Here is a 21,872-nt window from a genome sequence, read left to right as displayed (position 1 = left end):
CATTACTGAACTGTTATTTTTTACACTCGACTAGCTAAAATAACTTTGCATTGACTTGGCAATTTTGGCATGCTTTGCATGGCTTGATATGTGACACTGACAATGTTAATAAAATTCTAAATTACGACGTTTGCATATCAGTGCCATTCAGCGCAAAATGACTTAGCTTAGATTCACTCCATAAATATCTAATACTAAAAACAATCTGTAACTAAGGGCCGGTTGCATCAAACCGTTCGTTAAATTTTATTGTATGGGAAGTTCCATAGACGTATGCTGCGTGACGATGATGTGTCTGTCAAATGTGGTTGATTCAACTGGCCCTAACAGTATTAAAGTGCTTTATACAATCTCTAATGTACATCTTTTTTTCTTGAAGTTTTTTGTTTGAAGTTTTTTATCTTCTTCAATATTTGACAAATCATTATTAATACCAGTGGCAGGCCGTAAGCTGACAACAGGCGGGCGGCGACTGCCGAGCGGCTCCGGACCTCTAATGAAGTCCCAAACTCTGCCGCGGTCCATGGGACGGTCATCATCTCAACCAAACAGCTCAACGTATACCCGGTACCCGGTTAAACCTGCGTCAACACCGCCTGCTGTGAAGAGACAGCTATCAGTGAGTTGAGACATTTTTTTTTCACCCTTGCCGTTTCATTTCACCCTTCCATTCTAAATACTGTTACGGTCGATGGGACGGTCGTCTCAACCTAATAGCTCAACGCATACCCGGTATCCCGTAGAACTTGCGTTGACACGGCCTGCTGTGAAGCGACAGCTATCGGTGAGTTACATTTTGTTTCATTTCATCCCTCTATTCTATGTAATATTTTAAAATGAAGTTACAAATACTGCTGCGGTCCATGGGACGGTCGTTTCAACCTAACAGCTCGTCATATACCCGGTACCCGTTGAAACCAGCGCACAGTGAAGAGGCAGCTATCGGTAAGTTATTGTTGTTTTCTTAAGGTACCCTAGGGGTGCCAAGGGCCTTCCTCTCTCCGGCAATCATTCTGGCTCTAGCTCCTCGTTTTGACGAATCATTTCCATAAGTGTACATTTGTACAACGTATGGTAACTCCATACCATCACGCCACGACCACGTCTTACACTTGGTGTTTCCAGTCGAAAGCGATGGTTACATTATCATGTCAGCGAAGGGTTGTCATATCAGCCCAACAGCTCGACGTACAAGTACCCGGTGGTATTTTAGTACTACTTATACAAATCAATAAGCCTTGTAGTAACTAAATTATAAAATTTCTGATTTGAGTTTTTGAATCTTTCTCATTATCTACCCAGCTCCGAATGAGGATACTATTCATAAGTGGTTCCAAATATCGACCTAGTGAGTCGCCTAAACATTTATTTAGACCTAAGTTAATTCAACCTCATCAATCTACTATACTAGAGCTGGTAGCCGCATATCAGACACGTTTAATGTATATTTTTTGCCTACTTACAATATAATGGATTTTACCACTTAGGTAGTAAGATTAATATTATTTTTAATTCGCCTCATATGTTTAGGTATCAGAATTTCTCATATCGTCGTCATATATGGATTCAAACCAATTTGTTCAGATTTTCAAACCAACTAAACAATAAACATTTAAATAAATAACCCTATCACTTCGACATCGCACCTCCTCTTCCTAGAATACTTTCGGCCCTAACACGTAGACTACAACATAAGACTCATCCCACCTCACCCATTAACATCAAATTATCTCTATTTACGCCACGCCAGAGCGCGTATCAGGTCCCAGTCAACGGATCCCCCGTCCGGCGCGCCCCCAGGTCCAACAGAGAACTTCCTTCAAGCTAGACTATAACCAACCTTGTCACTACCTAACCTTAAGACTCATCGCACCTCACCCATTAACATCAAATTCTCTCTATTTACTAACGCCAGAGCGCGTATCAGGTCCCCGTGAACGAATCCCCCGTCCGGCGCGCCGTCGGATCCAACAGAGAACAAGAACACCCAACAAGTGTCACCTATACCTAACATTAAGGCTCACTTCGCACCTCACCCATTAACATCAAACTCTCTCTATTTACTAACGCCAGAGCGCGTATCAGGTCCCCGTGAACGAATCCCCCGTCCGGCGCGCCGTCGGATCCAACAGAGAACAAGAACACCCAACAAGTGTCACCTTATCACCTATACCTAACATTAAGGCTCACTTCGCACCTCACCCATTAACATCAAACTCTCTCTATTTACTAACGCCAGAGCGCGTATCAGGTCCCCGTGAACGGATCCCCCGTCCGGCGCGCCGTCGGATCCAACAGAGAACAAGAACACCCAACAAGCTAGACGACAACCTTCTCACCTATACCTAACCTTAAGGCTCACTTCGCACCTCACCCATTAACATCAAATTCTCTCTATTTACTAACGCCAGAGCGCGTATCAGGTCCCCGTGAACGGATCTCCCGTCCGGCGCGCCGTCGGATCCAACAGAGGGGCGCCAACTACAAGCAGAGCTCAGCAGACCCTCACGATCCACGACATGAACTTATCTCATTACCCTATCATATCCATAGTTTCAAAAAGACTTACATTAGACGGCATCTAATACTTTCAGCCCTAACACGTAGATCATAAGACATCGCACCTCACTCATTAACATCAAATTCTCTCTATTTACTAACGCCAGAGCGCGTATCAGGTCCCCGTGAACGGATCTCCCGTCCGGCGCGCCGTCGGGTCCAACAGAGGGACGCCAACTAGAAGCCGGACGCCGCAGCAGACGCTCACGGTCCGCGGAGTGGATCCGAAGCTGGTGCAGTTGATACTGGATGAAATTGTGGAGGGAGGGCCGAAGGTGCAGTGGGACGACATCGCTGGGCAGGAGGTGAGTCGATTTTAAATAATAATAAACTGTATTATTAATTTATTATAAACTCCTAAGGGCTAGTTCCCACTTATCGGGTGTCAGGTCAGGTCCGGTTCTGTCTGTCTAAAAATTTACTTTTTTCACATTCTGAATGATTATCGCTTAAAGTTTATGTAATTAACACAAAAATAATATTTTCATTGAAATTTCATTCTTAATACTTATATTGTAATTTTTTTCGTGAAATAAATCATCTATCTATCTATCTATCTATCTAATTATCGTCACAAAACTGATTGTGAGTTAATTAACCCGCGACGGAAAAACGACGGGGTGTTATTAATTATAAATTTGGCGTATCTGTCTGTTTGTCTGTCTGTCTGTCTGTCTGTCTGTCTGTCTGTGTGTGTGTCTGTCTGGCATCGTTAGCTCCCGAACGGATGAACCGATTTAGATTTAGTTTTTTTGTCTGAAAGCTGAGTTATTCGAGAGTGTTCTTAGTCATGTTTCATGGAAATCGGTCTACTATGTCGCGGTCAAGGGTTTTTTCAAAATTTTAATTTTGTAGTTAGGTTATTTTTGTTAACAACTTACGCTGATTCGGGGGTCCCAAATTCTGAAAATGCCCTTACTTATAATTTAAAAAATTTCACAAGTGTCATAATTTTTGTTTTACAGGCAGCAAAACAAGCACTTCAAGAAATGGTGGTGTTGCCTTCTCTGAGGCCGGAACTGTTTACTGGGCTTCGGTCGCCCGCCAAAGGTCTACTTCTATTCGGACCTCCAGGGAACGGTAAGAATATAAATGTGCCAATTTAAAAGACCAATTGTATTAAGCCTATTTGAATAAAGAATATTTTAATTTATGATTATGAGTCACTGTAGTATTAGGACAGATATCGTCACTGCAACAGCTGTTGCTACTGAGTAGGTATAAGGTTGCCAGTTGCCAAGTCGAGACAAAATCTTCGAAAAATCTTGTGATAGTAGTTAGTTACTTTTTATAAATTAAATGGCTTCAGTCCATTATTGGGACTATTTCGCCAGTGTCAAGGTGATATGAGCTAATATTAGTGATTTTGGTACGGTAAGTACGACAGTGTACGGTGAGTTAGCACTTGTAAATAGATAGCTGGATTTTACAAGAGCACGTGGACTACCGGCCGTTGACGACAAAAAAGAGGCTAAACGCGTTTCGAGATTAATTCTTTATCAGCTTCTCACTACAACATTAGTTTACTGCGTAATAAGCTATCGATATTACACTTTAAACAACATTAATGAGCAAAAGCAAAAGAAGTTATTCACGACACGAGACCGCTAAGATGACGCTCGAACCGGAAGTCCAACTGCTATTCTTTTTTGATATTAACTGCAGGTTTAAGGAGCGCACCCTGGCGTTATAAAATGTCAGTTTACCTACTATTGGGTTGTTACACTTCTTAGCAAAAACTTTCATGAATCTGTTGGAAATTGGAATGTTGGTGCTGCTGCTATGTAAGAAAACGAATTGTTTGAAAACAATCTCAGAGCCTCCACAAACATTCCCGATGCATGATGATAGATTAAAATATGTTATTGTTAATTATTTGTTTTGTTCATGCTGGTCAATGTGCGCAATTTATGTATAGGAACAAGTTAATCTACAGAGAGTTAAGTTGATCTAGTATAGATGGGAAATAATCTGAATCGATCCTATTTTCAATTTTTAGTTGGAGCGTAGCTGCTTCTCTTGTCTTAAGCAACTTACGTAAATTATGTAGAAGATAATAATTTGATTAAGCCCTACCAAGTTTTTGGCCAAAGTCGTAAGGTAAATTGACTTGACATTGAGCGATTGCCCGTTTTGGAGATACTTGACACTATTATCCATACCAGTATACTAATATTATAAATGAGAAAGTGTATGTCTCTGTTTGTTTGTCCGTCTTTCACGGCAAAACGGAGCGACGAATTGACGTGATTTTTTAAGTGGAGATAGTTGAAGGGATGAAGAGTGACATAGGCTACTTTTTGTCTCTTTCTAACCCCCCGCTTCCCTAAAATAGTAGGTAAAACTTTGTATGGAGCATTCCCCTTTTTCGAATTTCATTATCATCATCATCATTTCAGCCATTAATCGCCCACTGCTGACTATAGGCCTCCCTTCGTGTACGCCACTTATCCCGGTCCTGGGCTAATCTCATCCAGAAGTGCCCCGCAGTTTTTCGAATGTCGTCCACCCAACGAGTCAACGGATGCCAGGCGCTTCTTACATCCTTACTCCTTACATTTTCGAATTTGACGCGAGCAAAGCCGCGGGCAAAAGCTAGTATCTAATAGTGCTCATTCTGGGTATTAGACCCTCAATATTAAATATTCGGTCGGTTGTTAAATATTGTCACATCATTTTCAGGTAAAACGCTCCTCGCCCGTTGCGTGGCCGCAGAATGCTCTGCGACATTCTTCTCCATATCAGCCGCCACTCTCACCAGCAAATACGTTGGCGATGGAGAGAAGATGGTGCGAGCGCTGTTCCAAGTAGCCAGGGAACTACAGGTACAAACAAAACATAATAGTTATAATAATGTTTAAAAATAATTTAGTCGCGTACAGTCAGCCAAAATAGTTATTTGTTATACAAGGGTGCATTTGTTTTCTTTTTCACTTTATTATACAGGGTGGAAAAATCGAATGCCACATGGATGGCAACTACCTTAAATATTGTAAATAGCACATTTTGTGTAAGGGAGACTTTCCTTTGTTTTTAAAAACAATAAATTCTGCATTTAAGGATTTATGAAAAATCGCTTGCTTCAGTCGGGACTCGAACCGGTCAAATGTGACAAAAAATAACGTGCCAAATAATGTGCCAAATTTTCATGGCCTTCCGTTATTCTGATTGTATTTGTTATTTAGAGAAAAATGAACCTTATCAGTAACCCTTTCAATCTGCATCATAAAATACGGCACGTTATTTTTTGTTACATTTGACCGGTTCGAGTCCCGACTGAGGCAAGCGATTTTTCATAAATCCTTAAATGCAGAATTTATTGTTTTTAAAAACAAAGGAAAGTCTCCCTTACACAAAATGTGCTATTTACAATATTTAAGGTAGTTGCCATCCATGTGGCATTCGATTTTTCCACCCTGTATAACAAACTTAATAAAATATTTATTGTTGTATTGTATAACATCTACCGCGGAATGGAATAGGTATCGAGACAAACCTTATTGGTTTAACGATATTCGCTTCGCTCGTGGTTCAACTATAGAATCCTTTCACTTGCTCGTTTTTCAATTCCACACTCGGCGTTAAAATACAACTTTGCACCCGTGTATAACAAATAACTATGTATTAACCTTTCGTAAACTGGTTGCCAAATTTGATTACTAAAGTGTGACCTTGACATTTAAAACATTAGATTAAAAATCCATTTCGTTCTTTTTTTTAATACCCTATACATATTGTGTCCCACCGCTGGGCAAAGGCCTCCCCTGTTTTCCGCGACTCGTCACGGCTTTGCATCCATCTCGTATATCTTGTTTACGTTCCTATACATACGAAGGGTTAACCAAGCATTAAAAGTTGCCAGGAAAAGTAGAAATCATGCTTAACTCCACTTTGTTTTTTACAGCCCTCAATAATATTCGTGGACGAAGTGGACTCGCTTCTCTGCGAGCGGTCGTCGAGCGAACACGAAGCGTCGCGACGGCTCAAGACAGAGTTCTTAGTCGAATTCGACGGTCTGCCGGCGGCGGGCGCTGACCGGCTTATAGTCATGGCTGCTACGAATAGACCGCATGAGTTGGATGAGGCTGCACTCAGGTATAAACCATATTGTCACGTTGTTCATAGTATATTATGTCGACGACCGGTCTGGCGCAGTCGGTAGGGACCCTGCCTGCTGCGCCGCGGTCCCGGGTTCGAATCCCGGTAAGGGCATTTATTTGTGTGATGAACACAGATACTTGTTCCTGAGTCATGGATGTTTTCTACGTATTTAAGTATTTATAAGTATTATATATTATATATATCGTTGTCCGAGTGAGTACCCACAACACAAGCCTTCTTGAGCTTACCGTGGGCCTCAGTCAATCTGTGTAAGAATGTCCTATAATATTTATTTATTTATATTATGTATCAAGACAGAGTTCCTTGTGAAATTCGATAATCTAGGAAACAGACACCATACTAAGAATGTTCATTCCCATACATTGCGCTATCGCTACACTGGCATTTTATGACTTTCGTCCTTGCGCCCTAGACTGTGTCAAACTGACAAGAAGCAAGAAGAAGCGCAGCCATTCTGTATGAAATATTACCTCTCTTCACATGTTTTTGTGAAATCGCGCCAAAACATTTTCATGTGTAATGTTGGCAAGACAATGTAAAAAAGAGTAGAAAAGGAACAATGTTTTTCTGTCATAGCGACACCTTAACTGTTCTCATATAAAAGTGTCAAAAACTGTTAAAATACATATGTACATGGACGGTGGCACCCCTATTATTTTCTACTCTTTTTTTGTCAGGCTGTAAAAGACCTTATTCGCAATCTCTACACCTTAGTCAGAAACGTCGCAAATTGTATTTCATTATAACACCTATTTATTCGATTGTTCCAGACGTTTCCCCAAGCGAGTATACGTGTCCCTCCCAGACGTTCGAACCCGCGACCAGCTGCTCCGTGGCGTCTTAGTGCGAGGGTCAGCAGTGGCAGCACTAACGCCTGAGGAACTTTCTAGACTCGCTGCGCTGACGGACGGGTACTCGGGCAGCGACCTCACTGCGCTGTGTCGAGACGCGGCATTACAGCCTATAAGAGGTAAGAGAGAAAAGTAGTGGCATCTCTGTCAATCATGTAGACTGTTAGACTAGGACAGTTAGTCTTTGAGTCCTAGCGCGTGGTTCAGCATCGTAAACACTAGCGGGAGCTGTGTGAGCGACCGTACTGAAAGCCTCAAATTTTGTAGCCAAAACAAAGCTTTGACTTCCTCTCTCATACATATAATGTGCAAAAGATATGGTATAAGAGGTGACGCCTGAAAATTTTAATTGCCTTCAGTACTAATGAGGAGGCACACTGACATTCATATGTGAGAGAAAAAAACATATCATCTTCTCGCTCTCACGTATGGACTAATAGGGTGGCGCCATCTGTCATAACCTTTGAGTGTGCCTCCTCATTGTGTATTGCGTTGCCTTACGGTCACTTCAATATTTTTAAAAGCGTATGTTGTTCAATACTATAAAATCAACAAGTTTTAACGACCGGTCTGGCGCAGTCGGTAGTGACCCTGCCTGCTACGCCTCGGTCCCGGGTTCGAATCCCGGTAAGGGCATTTATTAGTGTGATGAGCACAGATATTTGTTCCTGAGTCATGGATGTTTTCTATGTATATAAGTATTTATATATTATATATAATTATCGTTGTCTGAGTACCCACAACACAAGCCTTCTTGAGCTTACCGTGGGCCTCAGTCAATCTGTGTAACAATGTTAAAATAAAAATAAAATTTTTAATTTTAAATTATTTATTCAATAAAAGTGAACAGTTTACATAAAACTTTCCGCCAAACTGTAGAACAGTTTGTTGGCAGGAATAGGCTCCCTTTCATCACATTTACTGTTGTTTCTTAACCTTAGGTGCTAAAGTGTTAGTACAAGTTACAAACATAGTTAGTTACTTAATACTAATTACTAAATTATTTTATTTTATTTTAATTACGTAATTTTATTAACTAAAGTTGCTATCTGTTTCAAATTTAATTAATAATAATAATATTTAATTAATCAACAAGTATTTCCAGTATGACTCACGATATATATTTTTTCAGAACTCGACCCCGAAGAAGTGAAGTGCTTGGACCTGTCGCTAGTGCGGCCGATCACGTTCCAGGACTTCATGGACGCGCTGAAGCGGATCCGTCCGTCCGTCTCTCCGCACAGTCTGGTCGGGTACGAGAAGTGGTCCGTGCAGTATGGGGATCTCGGGCTATGAGCCAATACAGGTAATTAATACAATATTTCAGAAGCTACTATAGGAAATTAATCTTTAAAGTCTCATGTCTAGGCTGAACATTAGGTAAAGTTCGTGGTTGGACCGGATCCGTCCGTCCGTCTCTCCGCACAGTCTGGTCGGATACGAGAAGTGGTCCGTGCAGTATGGGGATCTCGGGCTATGAGCCAATACAGGTAATTAATACAATATTTCAGAAGCTACTATAGGAAATTAATCTTTAAAGTCTCATGTCTAGGCTGAACATTAGGTAAAGTTCGTGGTTTGACCGGATCAGTCCGTCCGTCTCTCCGCACAGTCTGGTCGGGTACGAGAAGTGGTCCGTGCAGTATGGGGATCTCGGGCTATGAGCCAATACAGGTAATTAATACAATATTTTAGGATAGTGGTGGGCAAAGTGGTGAGCTCCCTGCCGAGGTATTCCCGATGAACTACAGTATGGAGTTCTTCAAAAAAGGAGTGTACAAGTTTCTAGTGGGTCGGCAACTGTGACACCCCTTGAGTTGCAGGCGTCCATGGGTTACGGTGACCGCTTTCCATCAGGCGGGCCGTATACCTGTTTGCCACCGACGTGGTATAAAAAAAAGTACGGCCCGCGAAAGAATTGTATCCGGCCTGACACCGATCCATCAAAACAGTCGTGGACATGTTGAAACAGATCGTCCGTCCGTCTCTCCGCGCAGCCTGGGGCCCGTTTCTCGAAAAAATCGTATGGGTTGTCATGGAAAGACACTTGTAATACAAGGCTTGTACCTTTCGAGAAACGGGCCCCAGGTCGAGTACAGGTAAATAAAATAACTCTGTATTGAATAAGCACGCTATAAGACCAGTAACAACACTTATAACAAACATACGCCACGCATTATGTATGTGTGCGCGCCGTGTACAGTCAGCCAAAAAAGTTTTCCACTTTTCGACCTTATGTGTTTGAAATAGAGTCGAAAAGTGGTCAACCGCTTTCTTGGCTGTACGTATACAACACATGTAAGCGGATGAAAGAGATTCATTCTCGTTCATTCACATCCCGTTAGATGTTTTTTTTTAGACTACGTCGGTGGCAAACAAGCATACGGCCCGCCTGATGGAAAGCGGTCACCGTAACCTATGGACGCCTGCAACTCAAACAGTGTCACATGCGCGTTGCCACCCCATTAGAAACTTATTCCCTTTTGCTGTGTTAAGGTCACTGTTAAGTACACAGCAAAAAGGAGTGTACAAGTTCTAAGAAGGGTTCTAAGATGTGTTGCCCTTCTTGGTTTTCGTTTCATTTTAAGTGTTATTTTTTTTTATTTACTCTTTGCAATTTTTTTTTTAGGTATTGCCAAGGTTGAATAAACAAGGGTGAGTCAGTAATTCTAAGAGTACGCGTACGCTCAAATGTTAAACTTTCCACTCGAATATTGTCATCGTTCTATTGACGTATTATTTTAGTCCTTATGTTATTCTGAACATCATCTAGTCAGATAAACACTGTCATGTTTTAAACGTGTATACAAATATTGTCGCTTAGGCCTTTTTATTATTCACTATGCTATAAATTGAAATAGGATATCATACACGAAAGAAAACACGACAAGGCCCACTGGTGGCCGAGCTAGGAATCGAACCCGGGTCTTCAGCTTACGCGGCTAACGTCTTTACCACTAGACGCGGCGCGGCGCGGTCGGGCGGGTGGTCTAGTGGTAAAGACGTTAGCCGCGTAAGCTGAAGACTCGGGTTCGATTCCTGGCTCGGCCACCAGTAGGCCTTGTTGTTTTTTCTTTCGTGTATGATATTTATTTCAATTTATAATTTATATATAGTAGTGTGACTACTTGAAAAAAGAACAAACCAAAAAATATTCAATAAAATAATTTGATTTGTTCCCTAGTTGTATTCACTATGCTGTTTAACCCTTTGAACGCCAAAGACGTGAACTAACGCGCGGAGCTCAATGTTAACCGTCGTACTTTCCTACCACACCTCGGACAATAGCGAACAAATCTATGAAAGAGGCGCGTTCCTACGCACACAGTCTAAGCTCGTGTACCTACACGAGCTTAGACTGTGTGAACGCGTACCATGCTTGTACGAGTGAGATGTGACAGGTCGACTGGTCGTATTCTTGACAGGCGATAACTGAGATTGCCGAGGGCAGGGGCCCGTTTCTCGAAAGGTACAAGCCTTGTATTACAAGTGCGCGAACTGTCAAATCGTATGGGTTGTCATGGAAACACACCTTACCTTACCTTTCGAGAAACGGACCCCAGGTCGGCGGCACTTTAGCGGGAGGCAGAGTGGAGCCATACTGTACGATAGTACTCTTTATTATACTGTTTGTTCTTCCCAGTTCTATTTGTTGTCCCAGAAAACTTTCAATTTAGAATTGAATGTTAACTGTTGTGACACTATATCGCTTTGGGACTCAAAGGGGTCAAATAAAGAATAAAATATATCTGACTATTGGCAACGTGCATGACTACTTATTTAGCGGTTTTAAATGCAAACTGAATATCGTCACTACTTAAAAAAAAACTTGTATCTTCGTCTGTCAATGAAAAGAAAATTGTAGTATGTATGAATTGCATATAGACTTACTTCGTTTTAACTTTGAGGAGCAGCGTGAGATACGATTTTTTTTCAAAGTAGTGACGATATTTAGAATTGTACATAGCCAGTACAGATTGTTCACAACCTTTTTTTAAGTCGAGAGTGATTCATGAAAGGGCTTAAGAGACATATACTATATTCAATGTAACATTTATACCAATCCTCAAATATACTTGCCACTAAAATTGTCAAACAAACTACTGTCGGGTTAGCTTTTCCCATTGCCGGATAATGCACCTTAGCGCTTGAACTTAAGAAGTCTTCTTGAGTGTCATTATGTGTATGGTTTTTTTTAAATAAATACGAATTAAAGAAAACTAACTACGCCATTCTGTTTCCTACAATGGACCTAACTATATGCCGAAGTTAACGGAATTCAATAAAAACACGTTGTATAGTCCACCAATATGTAGGCCACTCTAGAACTGTCTCATTAATGCTTTCATCGTCATCGTAAAAGTCACTTTGACACGTTTACTGAGAAAAGGTTCTACAGTGGCCTAGAATTCAACTTGGTTCACAGTACAATGCCAAATATAAATATTTAATTATTTATTAAAGAACCTCACTGATGTATGAAAAAAAAAATTGTAGTATTTTGAACGGAGTTAATGTACCGGCTAACCCTACAGTGTTAATATTAAGTCTTAAATAGTATTATGGTGCAAGTGAAAAAAATCTTTACAATTATGAGACCTAAATGTATTTTTCCCAATTTTTACAACTAGCAACACTGTCAATGTTGTAACCTAATGTAATATTAATAAAATATTAAAAAATTTTCTGAGGTTTCATATCGTTTCACAGCAATTAGGAGGCACACTCAAAGGTTATGACAGATGGCGCCACCCTATTAGTCCATACGTGAGAGCGAGAAGATGATATGTGTTTTCTCTCGACAGTGACATGCCTAGACACTTCCACAGGCGCCGCCTTTCGGGAAAAAATGTCAGCGTGCCTCCTCATTCTGTTGATATGGAATGTACAGTCAACTTTAGAAGTAGCTAAGCGAGCGAGCTTAATATTATCTTCTAAAAACGTAACTAAGAGAATAAATGCCTGTATATATCATTTTGAATTCTTTGCCCGCTTAACTATTTCTGAAGCTTACAGATCAGGAGGGCGATTTTTGAATCTCGCACACGGGATTTTGTCACTAAAATACCGGTTGAAAACGGTGACTTGCTTATTATTTTCAGTGACAATTTTCTGAATTCGACCCTTCGAGACTCAAAAATCGGCCGCAGTTTATGTCCTTCATAAAAATTATATGGAAATTAAATACTCGATTTTGGCCCTCGGTAAAGTTTTTAGTATAACCCTAAACAGCTTTCAGTGTTATTCGATATTATAACGCTTACCCCGGGCTATATTAGCCCGCAGCCCGTCCAGTCGAAGAAAAGTGTTTAACGCAATGATAACGCAGAAGGAATACTTTTAAATCCGGTTTGGCTTTTTTCAAATAGGTTGCGGCATTCGACTTACGGGCTTTTATTCAAATTTCTAAATAAGGCTGTGTATACAACATGAAGTACTGCAAGTTTTTTATTGTCACATATAATCGTAGAAGCCAACTTTACTATGTGCACGATTAAAAAAAATCGTAGCATGAAAACTTTCACTAGAACTACATACAGATGCAGTGCGAAAAAATTTGCCTTCGTGTTGTTATTGTTACGGAAACGTACGAACGTGTCATGCTATTTCAGTCAGTCTCAGTAGAAGATGTACTGACATCAAATACTATATAAACTCTAGAGTTAATACGTGCAGCTTCTGACGTTTCCCATACAATGGAGCGGCAACAATTTTACTAGCGCCATCTAACGGTACGAGTTGTTCAAAGTAGTTTGTCAGACTTTTATTTTAGTAAATTAAAATAGAAAATGCGATTACTTGATCTACTTTAACATTTTTAGACGGACAAAAAAATAAGAATGTGTGACTTTTTTTAATTTGATACTGTATGAACTAAACTATTTTGATCAACTCATGCCGCTAGGGGCGCTAGTATCGCATGTTGCCAACTTTGGCACCAAGCTGCACGTATTAACTCGTAGAGTTTACATAGTATTTGCTGACATTGACTGAACTAGCATGACAAATAGTACAAATACGAACGTTTCCGGAAAAATACAAAAGAAACCCTTTTCGCATTACATCTGTAGTTGTGTTTTATGAAAGTTCTTCTTACGTTACGAATTTACGAATTCTTGTTTTACTACGCACTTTAATTAGTTTAGTTGTCTTTGTTTATCTACAAACGATTTAAAACCTAATCGTTTAAAATGAAAACCCGTTATTGTTTATACCGATGAACAAAATAATGAAATAATTGTACAAAAACATGTTTACCATTTTATTACGTAGAACCTTTATGTATATTTAGGTATGTATAATTGTATATGTTGCAAATTAGTAGTATATAGATGGTAATGTTTTTAAGTTATTTATACTATACAGTTATTTGGTAAATTGTACTAACGATTAAAATTTTATAGATTTAGCGTATCCGTCAAATATTTATGTTCTGTTTCGACAGCTTAAATTTGAATTTATTTGTTGATTATTTAGCTTATTAAATTTATTACATGTAATGGGAAAATAGTACGGTAATGACACTGTCTGTAGGAGTATATAATTTTGACTATAAATATTTCAGGCAGACAAGCTCGGTCGCGTGATTAACGATATAACGTCAGGCCGTCCTTTTCGCACTATTTGTAAGTGCGATAGGGACGCACCGATGCGATAAAGTTTATCCAACTAGTGTGCTACGCCCGCAGGACTTTAAAATATAAATGAATCATAATTCAATAATTACCTGTAAATGTATCATTTTCAATCAAAAATACTTATAGATTGCATGTCTTACAAAAGGGTATAATTATGCCGTCAATAAGGTTCAATTTCTATAATAGCTTAAATACGAAATCAATAATTTCGATAACCAACAAAGTGGTACAGTCAACCAATCTGAATCCTAGGCCACTGTAGAACCCTTTCACAGTAAAAGTCAAACTGACTTCTATAGCAAATAAAGCATGGTGTCAATACGACAGGGTTCTAGAGTGGCCTAGGATTCTAATTGGTTGACTACCTTTAGATTGAAAACTTAAATACTGAAGTAGGCTCATCAAATCAATTGTCGACATAATGCTTTAAAGGCACTGGTACTGATCCCACCAAAAACGATTAAGCGATGAAATATCGTCGATAGAAACGATCAAAATATAGTCGCTCCCTGTAATTGAGCCATTTTTTTCAAAGTGGTCCACCCCACTTTTTTTTGGATTTAGAATTTTGTATGTAGTTTCCACTCAGAATCGTGGCCTCTTTCAATTCTAATAGGAGTCTTATAGCATAGATAAAGGAAAAATTACGAAAAAAAAGTGTCCGAAATATTTTTTTTTTTTTATAATTTTTTCCCCATTCCGTTACCATTTTTTCATACAATTTGTATGGCGGTAACGGAATGGAAGGTTCGAAAAAATGTATGGAAATCTTGGGACATTTTTTTTCTCCTATCAGGATTGAAAGAGCTCGCGATTCTGAGTGTGAATCGCGTAAAAAATACCCATGTTACAAAAAAAGGGGGTGGACAACTTTGAAAAAAATGGCCCAAGTGAAAGAGAGAGCGCGCGATTTGCTCATTGCTCGGCGACGAACTATAACTCGCTTGCGTTATCATCGCGTTTCTATCTCGCTTTTGGTAGGACCTGCGGAGCGAGAGTATGTCGCCGCGAGATAGACTACCCGTCCTTATGTCATTAATACTGTTAGAAGACGTGTCATCTATCTCGCGGCGACATACTCTCGCGACCATCATGTCCACAGTGCCTAAGACAAGGTTTATTATAATCTAATGACAGACGTCTTCTACTAACTTCACATACAAACAGTGTCACTACTCATGTCTACAATATTTATTGCACCTATATCAATAGATATGTTTATGCCGTTTACGCTGCAATTCTTATGAGTAGATATATCGACGTCTTAAACCACAAATAGTTGACATACGCCATTAATTTTTTATTTTCATCACAAAAATGCCCAGGCGTCTCGTAGCCAGCTCTCCATATCACTTTTATACCGGGTGCCCGGTAATTAATGGACAACCTTTTAACCACCAAGAGGGCACCTTATACTGGTCCAAAAAATCGACTTTAAGGTTTAGTAAAAGTCGCCTGGTTTTCGAGATTTTCACACTTTTTAAAATTTTAATACTACCTAAAATTTTGACTTTTACTAAACCTTAAAGTCGATTTTCTGGACCAGTATAAGGGACCCTCTTGGTGGTTAAAAGGTTGTCCATTAATTACCGGGCACCCTGTATACGTATAGTAACGCGACAGAGCCAGACTGCGACTCGGTCGCCACGTAGCGTCAGCGATTGTCACTTCGGTTAAGCCGGTACAGATGTAGTGCGCAAAGGGTTTCCTTCGTATTTTTCCGGAAACGGTCGTATTTGTCATGCTCGTACAGTCAAGCCACTGTAGAACTATGTGATAGTGACGTTATAAATCAGATTGTAAGAAATCTCTTACTGCTTGTCATTTTGACATGGTTGTAGAATGGCCTAGGGTTCCAAATGGTTGACTGTACGTCTTGTACTGACACTGACTGAAATATCATGACACGTTCGTACGTTTCCGTAACAATACGAAGGCAAATCCTTCCGCACTACATCTGTAAGTCCGTTCCACCTGACATTACAACAGATAAGCATAAGAAGTTAAGAACCCTTCTCTGTGGAAAGCCACATTTTTCTTAGCAAGTTAGTGTATGTTTGTGGTTCAAGCTGTTGATCTACTAACGGGTAGCCTAACAACTTAGCCACGCTTAGTAAGTTGCTCAAATATATCGGTTTCGAGCGAACCGGGTCGTCGTACGCGGTAATTCCGGTAGATGGCTGTAAAATTATTGTTACAATGGAAAGTTTTATAAAAGTTGGCGTGCTGTAAAGTTGAAGACTAACGGTTATTACCTAATATACGAATTGAAAATTATTCATATCTATAATACGTTTTGATGCACAAATTAAAAAATTGCAACCAAAAAAGGTTCCGCAAATGTAATAAAAACATGAACTCTCAAATAGCCCTTACACCCTGGCGGGTGCTGCCTCTGCGTGTGTCCCATGATACGGGCAAGGGCAACATCCGCTCGGTGTACCCCTTACATTTCATTAAAGTGTCAAAAGGGTCTCTACGCGTGGGCTTCGGCCCCGCGCACGCCTCCCAAAGGTCCGAAACACCATTGTTCCGTAATAGGAAAGACGTAAATAGTTGACGATTACATTTTGTAAACTTTTCTATGATTAATTGCTATGCTTTACTGTTTACTTGCCAATATTACATCTACAAAGGAATCACTGCGTAAAAAGACCCGTTGAGTATATATTTTCCTAAATTCCATGCTAGTTTATTACGTGACGATATCAACTGGACCACGCTTAGTGTAGTGCCATAGCGTCACTGTCTGGTGAAAAATAGATGCATTCGTTTCGTATACTTAATGTAGAATGTAGATGGCAGTACTGTTATGAGGTAAGGCGTAATTTTTTTAATGTGCCAATTTAAGGATCCATCACACTCTAATTTTATCACTGTCCACGTTCAGCCGGCGTATCATGCTTCCAATTTTATCACTTATCCACGTGGATAAGACATCTGTCACTCTCACACAGACATACTTGCCAAAGCGTGACGTATACTTTATCCACGTGGATAAGTGATAAAATTGGAAGCATGATACGCCGGCTGGGGATGTGATGTCGATAAATGAGTTTTCGAATATCGATATGACTTCAATTATTCATGACACCCATACCTTCTTTTACTAGAAATAGGCTCGGTTCGGTGTCATGTCTCATGCTTTTAGGTATTTAAAAAAATTAAAATTTTGAAAAAACCTCCGACCGCGACGTAGTGGACCGATTTTCATGAAACATGGGCTATAAACACTCCCGATTAACTGAGCTTTAAGACATAGAAAACTAAATCTAAATCGGTTCATCCGTTCGGGAGCTACGATGCCACAGACAGATACACACACAGACAGACAGACACGTCAGACTTATAACACTCCGTCGTTTTTGCGTCGGGGGTTAAAAAAGAGTAAAGAAATAATTTGTAAATTTTCGGATAGTCACAATATTTGTTGGTTAACCAACTAAATACAAAACCAAGTGGATCTGTCACAAGCCGACCATTTTTTTTTAAATTATTATTTTAACCTCCCTAATTTGTCGTGTAATCGAGTGTAATGTGTTTGAGGAGTCTTTTATTTAAATAAAAAAAAAAAATCATTTATTCATGTACCAAAAATAGCAGTTATAAACAGGCCATAAACTATATTAACACAAAAATAGGCTTCACCATGTCCGTGCCTGAACTAGGGAGATCCTGTATCTCAGGCAGAAAAAATAACTTACAAACTAAAACAGTAGGCCTAGCACATGATGGCCGCGGGATTATGTCGCCGCGAGATAGACTACCCGTCCTTATGTCATTAATACAGTTAGAAGAAGACGTGTCATCTATCTCGCGGCGACATACTCCCGCGGCCATCATGTGCTAGGCCTACAGGGAAATTATTTGATAATATCATGTGCATTGCATAGGTATTCAACTAAAAAATAAATAAGTTACATTACAGATTTATAAATAGAGTAGGTTACCTACTTAAAACTATCATAATTCTAAAAGTACAGCAAAAAAAGATGGTAAGCCATACTGTACCTGAAGATACAGACATTATAATCAAAATAATCATACAATTAAAATTATTCTTTAATAATAGTGCACAATAAAAAAGTGAGTTCGCGTACCGGAAGGCGAAGCGTGAGTAGGCCCCCACAAGGTGGACTGATGACCTGGTGAAGGTCGCAGAAGACCGCTGGATGCGGGTGGCGCAGGACAGGTCATTGTGGCAATCTTTGGGGGAGGCCTATGTCCAGCAGTGGACGTCTTTCCGCTGATATGATGATGATGATGATGAAGATGAAAAAAGTGATAAAACTATGTAATTAATAATGATTTACCTGACATGAAAGTTACGCCTTATTTGCATAACAGAATTGTGGTACGAATAAAAATGTTTCCCTTCGGTGCACGATAACGCTGTTTCTCCACTAAAAACCATAAAACGAAGAATTAAGGCGTGTATACATAGGTTTGCTTTCAATTTCTATATATAAGGGCGATTTTATTATAGAGTTTGGATACATTTACATAATGCGATACCAGCGGTTAGCATTAGCACATGATTGACGCGAGAGTACATCGCCGCGAGATAGACTACCGGTCGTTATGTTATCAATACGATTAGAAGAAGACGTGGGATCTTTGTTGCGCCGACATACTCTCGCGACAATCTTGTGCTAAGGGTGGTGACATGATTCAGGAAGCTTTTAATATTTTACAACGTAAATCTACCTATAAAATCTAGGTATACCGAAAAAATCTCATAGGTATAGTGGAGAAACGGCGTTAGCCCTAAATAATATAAAATATTTTATTATCTCTAGCTACTAACAAATTTCCTAAAAAGACAGCGACACAGCAACATAGTGCTGTTTAAATGTAGTAGTTATATTTTTACGTAGCGTATATTTACATTTAAATTCTATATATCTGTAATGACCCTTCGGCGTGAGACCTTATGTCTTGTAAGTTGGAAATACTTTGACGCCAAACGTATTAGAACAGTGGTGAAGTAGCCCACCACAGTGACATTGACACTTGACAGTGACAGTTCTGTGCCTAACCTCTGTCAAACAAGTCTGTCAGTAAATTAGAACAAAGAAAACTATAGGTATCCTTTTCTCTAGCACCCTAAAGAAAAGGATGCATATAGTTTTATTTACTAACAGACTTGTTTGGCAGAGTATATGTCTGGGTTGATACATTGTTACTCAGCGTCAATATTTCCTCGTTGAACAGGCAATGAACGGTGAAGTGTCACTGTTGTGAAATAGGCCACAGCAGTGTATTAGGCAAGAAATTATGAAGAGGCAGTAGTGCTAACTCCTACCATTCCTAGACATAGACGTAGTGACATAGCGATCGCTCTTTAGATAGATTAATTTTAGTTTTTTTAAGCGGGTCTGGAGCAGCATTCTACTCATCTGACAGGCCTTTTATCTGATTTTAGCTAAAATGCATATGATCATGTAGTGATAGGGGAACAGAAAAATAATGTCAAATTTTTGTGGGGCTACGTATAGAGCTAAGCTGTCAGATTGTGTAGAACCTGCTTTATGATCACCATCAGTGTATACCCCGCTTAACGCGATTTATGTCAGGGCGAGTGTGCAAGTGCCCTATAATTGTGATTTTAACTCGTTTTAGAAATCGGTTGTGTTTCTTTTTAGACGTTCGAGAATTAAAATTATTTGAATCTGTTGATTGTGACGATGTTAGATGAACTGCCATTTGTTTGATTATATTTTATTTAATTATTTATTAGCGAATAGAGTTCTGTGTATCGCGTTATCGATATTATCAAAAAAAAAAAAAGTAAAATCAATTTTATATCTAACGGTATGTATGTAAGTGCGCTAATTCTTTGTCAACGAGGTGCTTTTGAACCATTGTGGTCACAAAGTTATATCACACATGTTTATATTTAAGTAAAGAAATAACGGCTTTGTTGAATAACTAAAAGCATAATTATAACAATCTTTACGCTTTAAGAAGGAGCCCTGGCTAATTATATCTACCTTTTCGTCGGACACATTCAAGTATCTCTATAATACGCTGAGTTATAATATGTTATTTTCTCTATCTTTCAGGTATTTTTTACTCTTCGAAAAGGTAGCTCTAATAAGCCCCTTAATATGTCAACATGTTCGCCATATATTGACCGGGTTGAAATAAGCGTGCGGTCTATGAGAGTCTATTGTAAACATCGATGTTTTCACGTTGCGAACATCTCTAGAGCAAGTGTAACGGCTCAGCCACGACATTGGTCTAAGCGCGACAGCGAGACACAACGATGGTACTTTCAAGCACGGATCCAGCCAACCTAGGCTCGGGGGGGGGGGGGGGTGTCATGGGGGTCATTATCTGGTCTGGATCCGCACATGAGTGCCACTCACCGCTATCACGCTTAGACCAATGTCGTGACCGGGCCGTAAGGTTTGAGCGGACGCTCGGTCGGCTGCAGCGGGACGAGCTCGTCCGCGTGCACGCTATGCAGCGTCGAATCAGGACACTTGTATAAGCTTCAATTGTTTGACACGCACGCTGCACGCCAAATACGAGCGTGCACTCAGCCCTTACGGTGCTCTTAAGGCTACAGTACACAATGGCCTGTGATGGGCCACGCTTTGCAATGCACAATTGTTACGATCACCATTCACACAGTGGCGCATGTCTCATTGCTGGCTGGCAAACCACTTGCGATGGACTATGCGGCTATTTATTTATAAACTGTTTACAAGTATTACAGGCTAATGATATAAATCAATAAACTTTAAAAGGACTCCACGGTACTGATATTTTGGGCGATCTAAAATTCTAGACTGACAGGTAAAATGATACCAGGAACAGTAAAATTAAAATAGGGCAGGGTATATGTCGATAACTATATATCGACAAGTTGTAAAGTACATACAACAGACAAGTTTAAATCAAGAATAAGTATATGAGTTTCAAATAAGAGGTACACATTTTGGTTTGTTCTATGTATCTTCGAGGTAGTGGATGGATACCATGCATTTTTACCTAGTTTTAAAACATAAAAAGGTTTCCGAGCCTGTAGGTAAAAAATAAAATACCATGTCTGACGATAATAAATTATCTGTCACGCTACGGCAAGTATATCATAAATATCTATATAATTTTCGAATAATATTATTGCTGCTTCGAAATAAAAAAAATATCTCTAATTAGCGGTCTACAGACCTTTTGATCTGTCGAAATCACAGAAAAAGTTGGTATATTAATTAGCCGATCAAATTGCCAATTTCATTGTCCCGTCTGGGTGCACCTTAAATCTACGATGTAATAATAATTTTAATATCGATAAGAACGACACTGGCCAAACTGTGGCAACATTCGTTCACACTTACTTGTCAATTTGGTCCGTAGGATTATGGATTTTACTTTAGTTGGTGCGTATTGAACAAACGCAGCAATGGTACAGTAGCGGAAAAAAGTCTATCATACTGGTTATATATCGGAATTAGACTTTACTAACAAGTAAATTGATAAATCAATCCATCTGTATAATAACGTAAGTAGGATTCGCTATTTTGTGTTTTTATAATAAGAAGTTCAATATTAGTAGCATACACGATTGGTGTGTGTGTAAAGTCTATAATCCGCATCAGGCCCTCGTGGCTGCCCACGGGCCACGTGCAGGGACTCCTAAGACTCGTAAGTATTCAAATACATATTTGTAATGATGATCCAATAGTTATTTACT

At 39.6% G+C, this 21,872-nt stretch overlaps 1 protein-coding gene across 2 annotated transcripts in view; it reads left to right on the top strand.

The window, feature by feature from the left end:
• The window catches only part of LOC125232792 (spastin), a 36,646-nt gene extending 26,273 nt beyond the window's left edge, over window positions 1-10,373 (top strand). For both annotated transcript variants that reach the window (XM_048138573.1, XM_048138572.1), the window contains 8 exons: window positions 438-619; window positions 2,679-2,864; window positions 3,525-3,639; window positions 5,242-5,384; window positions 6,464-6,654; window positions 7,452-7,651; window positions 8,665-8,838; window positions 10,162-10,373. In XM_048138573.1, coding sequence (XP_047994530.1) covers window positions 438-619; window positions 2,679-2,864; window positions 3,525-3,639; window positions 5,242-5,384; window positions 6,464-6,654; window positions 7,452-7,651; window positions 8,665-8,828 — 1,181 coding nt within the window. In that variant the 3' untranslated portion in view covers window positions 8,829-8,838; window positions 10,162-10,373. The remainder of the gene's footprint in view (window positions 1-437; window positions 620-2,678; window positions 2,865-3,524; window positions 3,640-5,241; window positions 5,385-6,463; window positions 6,655-7,451; window positions 7,652-8,664; window positions 8,839-10,161) is intronic.
• Window positions 10,374-21,872: the final 11,499 nt, after the last annotated feature.

This window comes from Leguminivora glycinivorella, chromosome 13, assembly GCF_023078275.1.
Source record: "Leguminivora glycinivorella isolate SPB_JAAS2020 chromosome 13, LegGlyc_1.1, whole genome shotgun sequence".
Classification (NCBI taxonomy): Eukaryota; Metazoa; Arthropoda; class Insecta; order Lepidoptera; family Tortricidae; genus Leguminivora; species Leguminivora glycinivorella.
The sequence above is the reverse complement of the archived record's forward strand: the minus strand, read 5'-3'. Positions and strand labels throughout refer to the sequence as shown.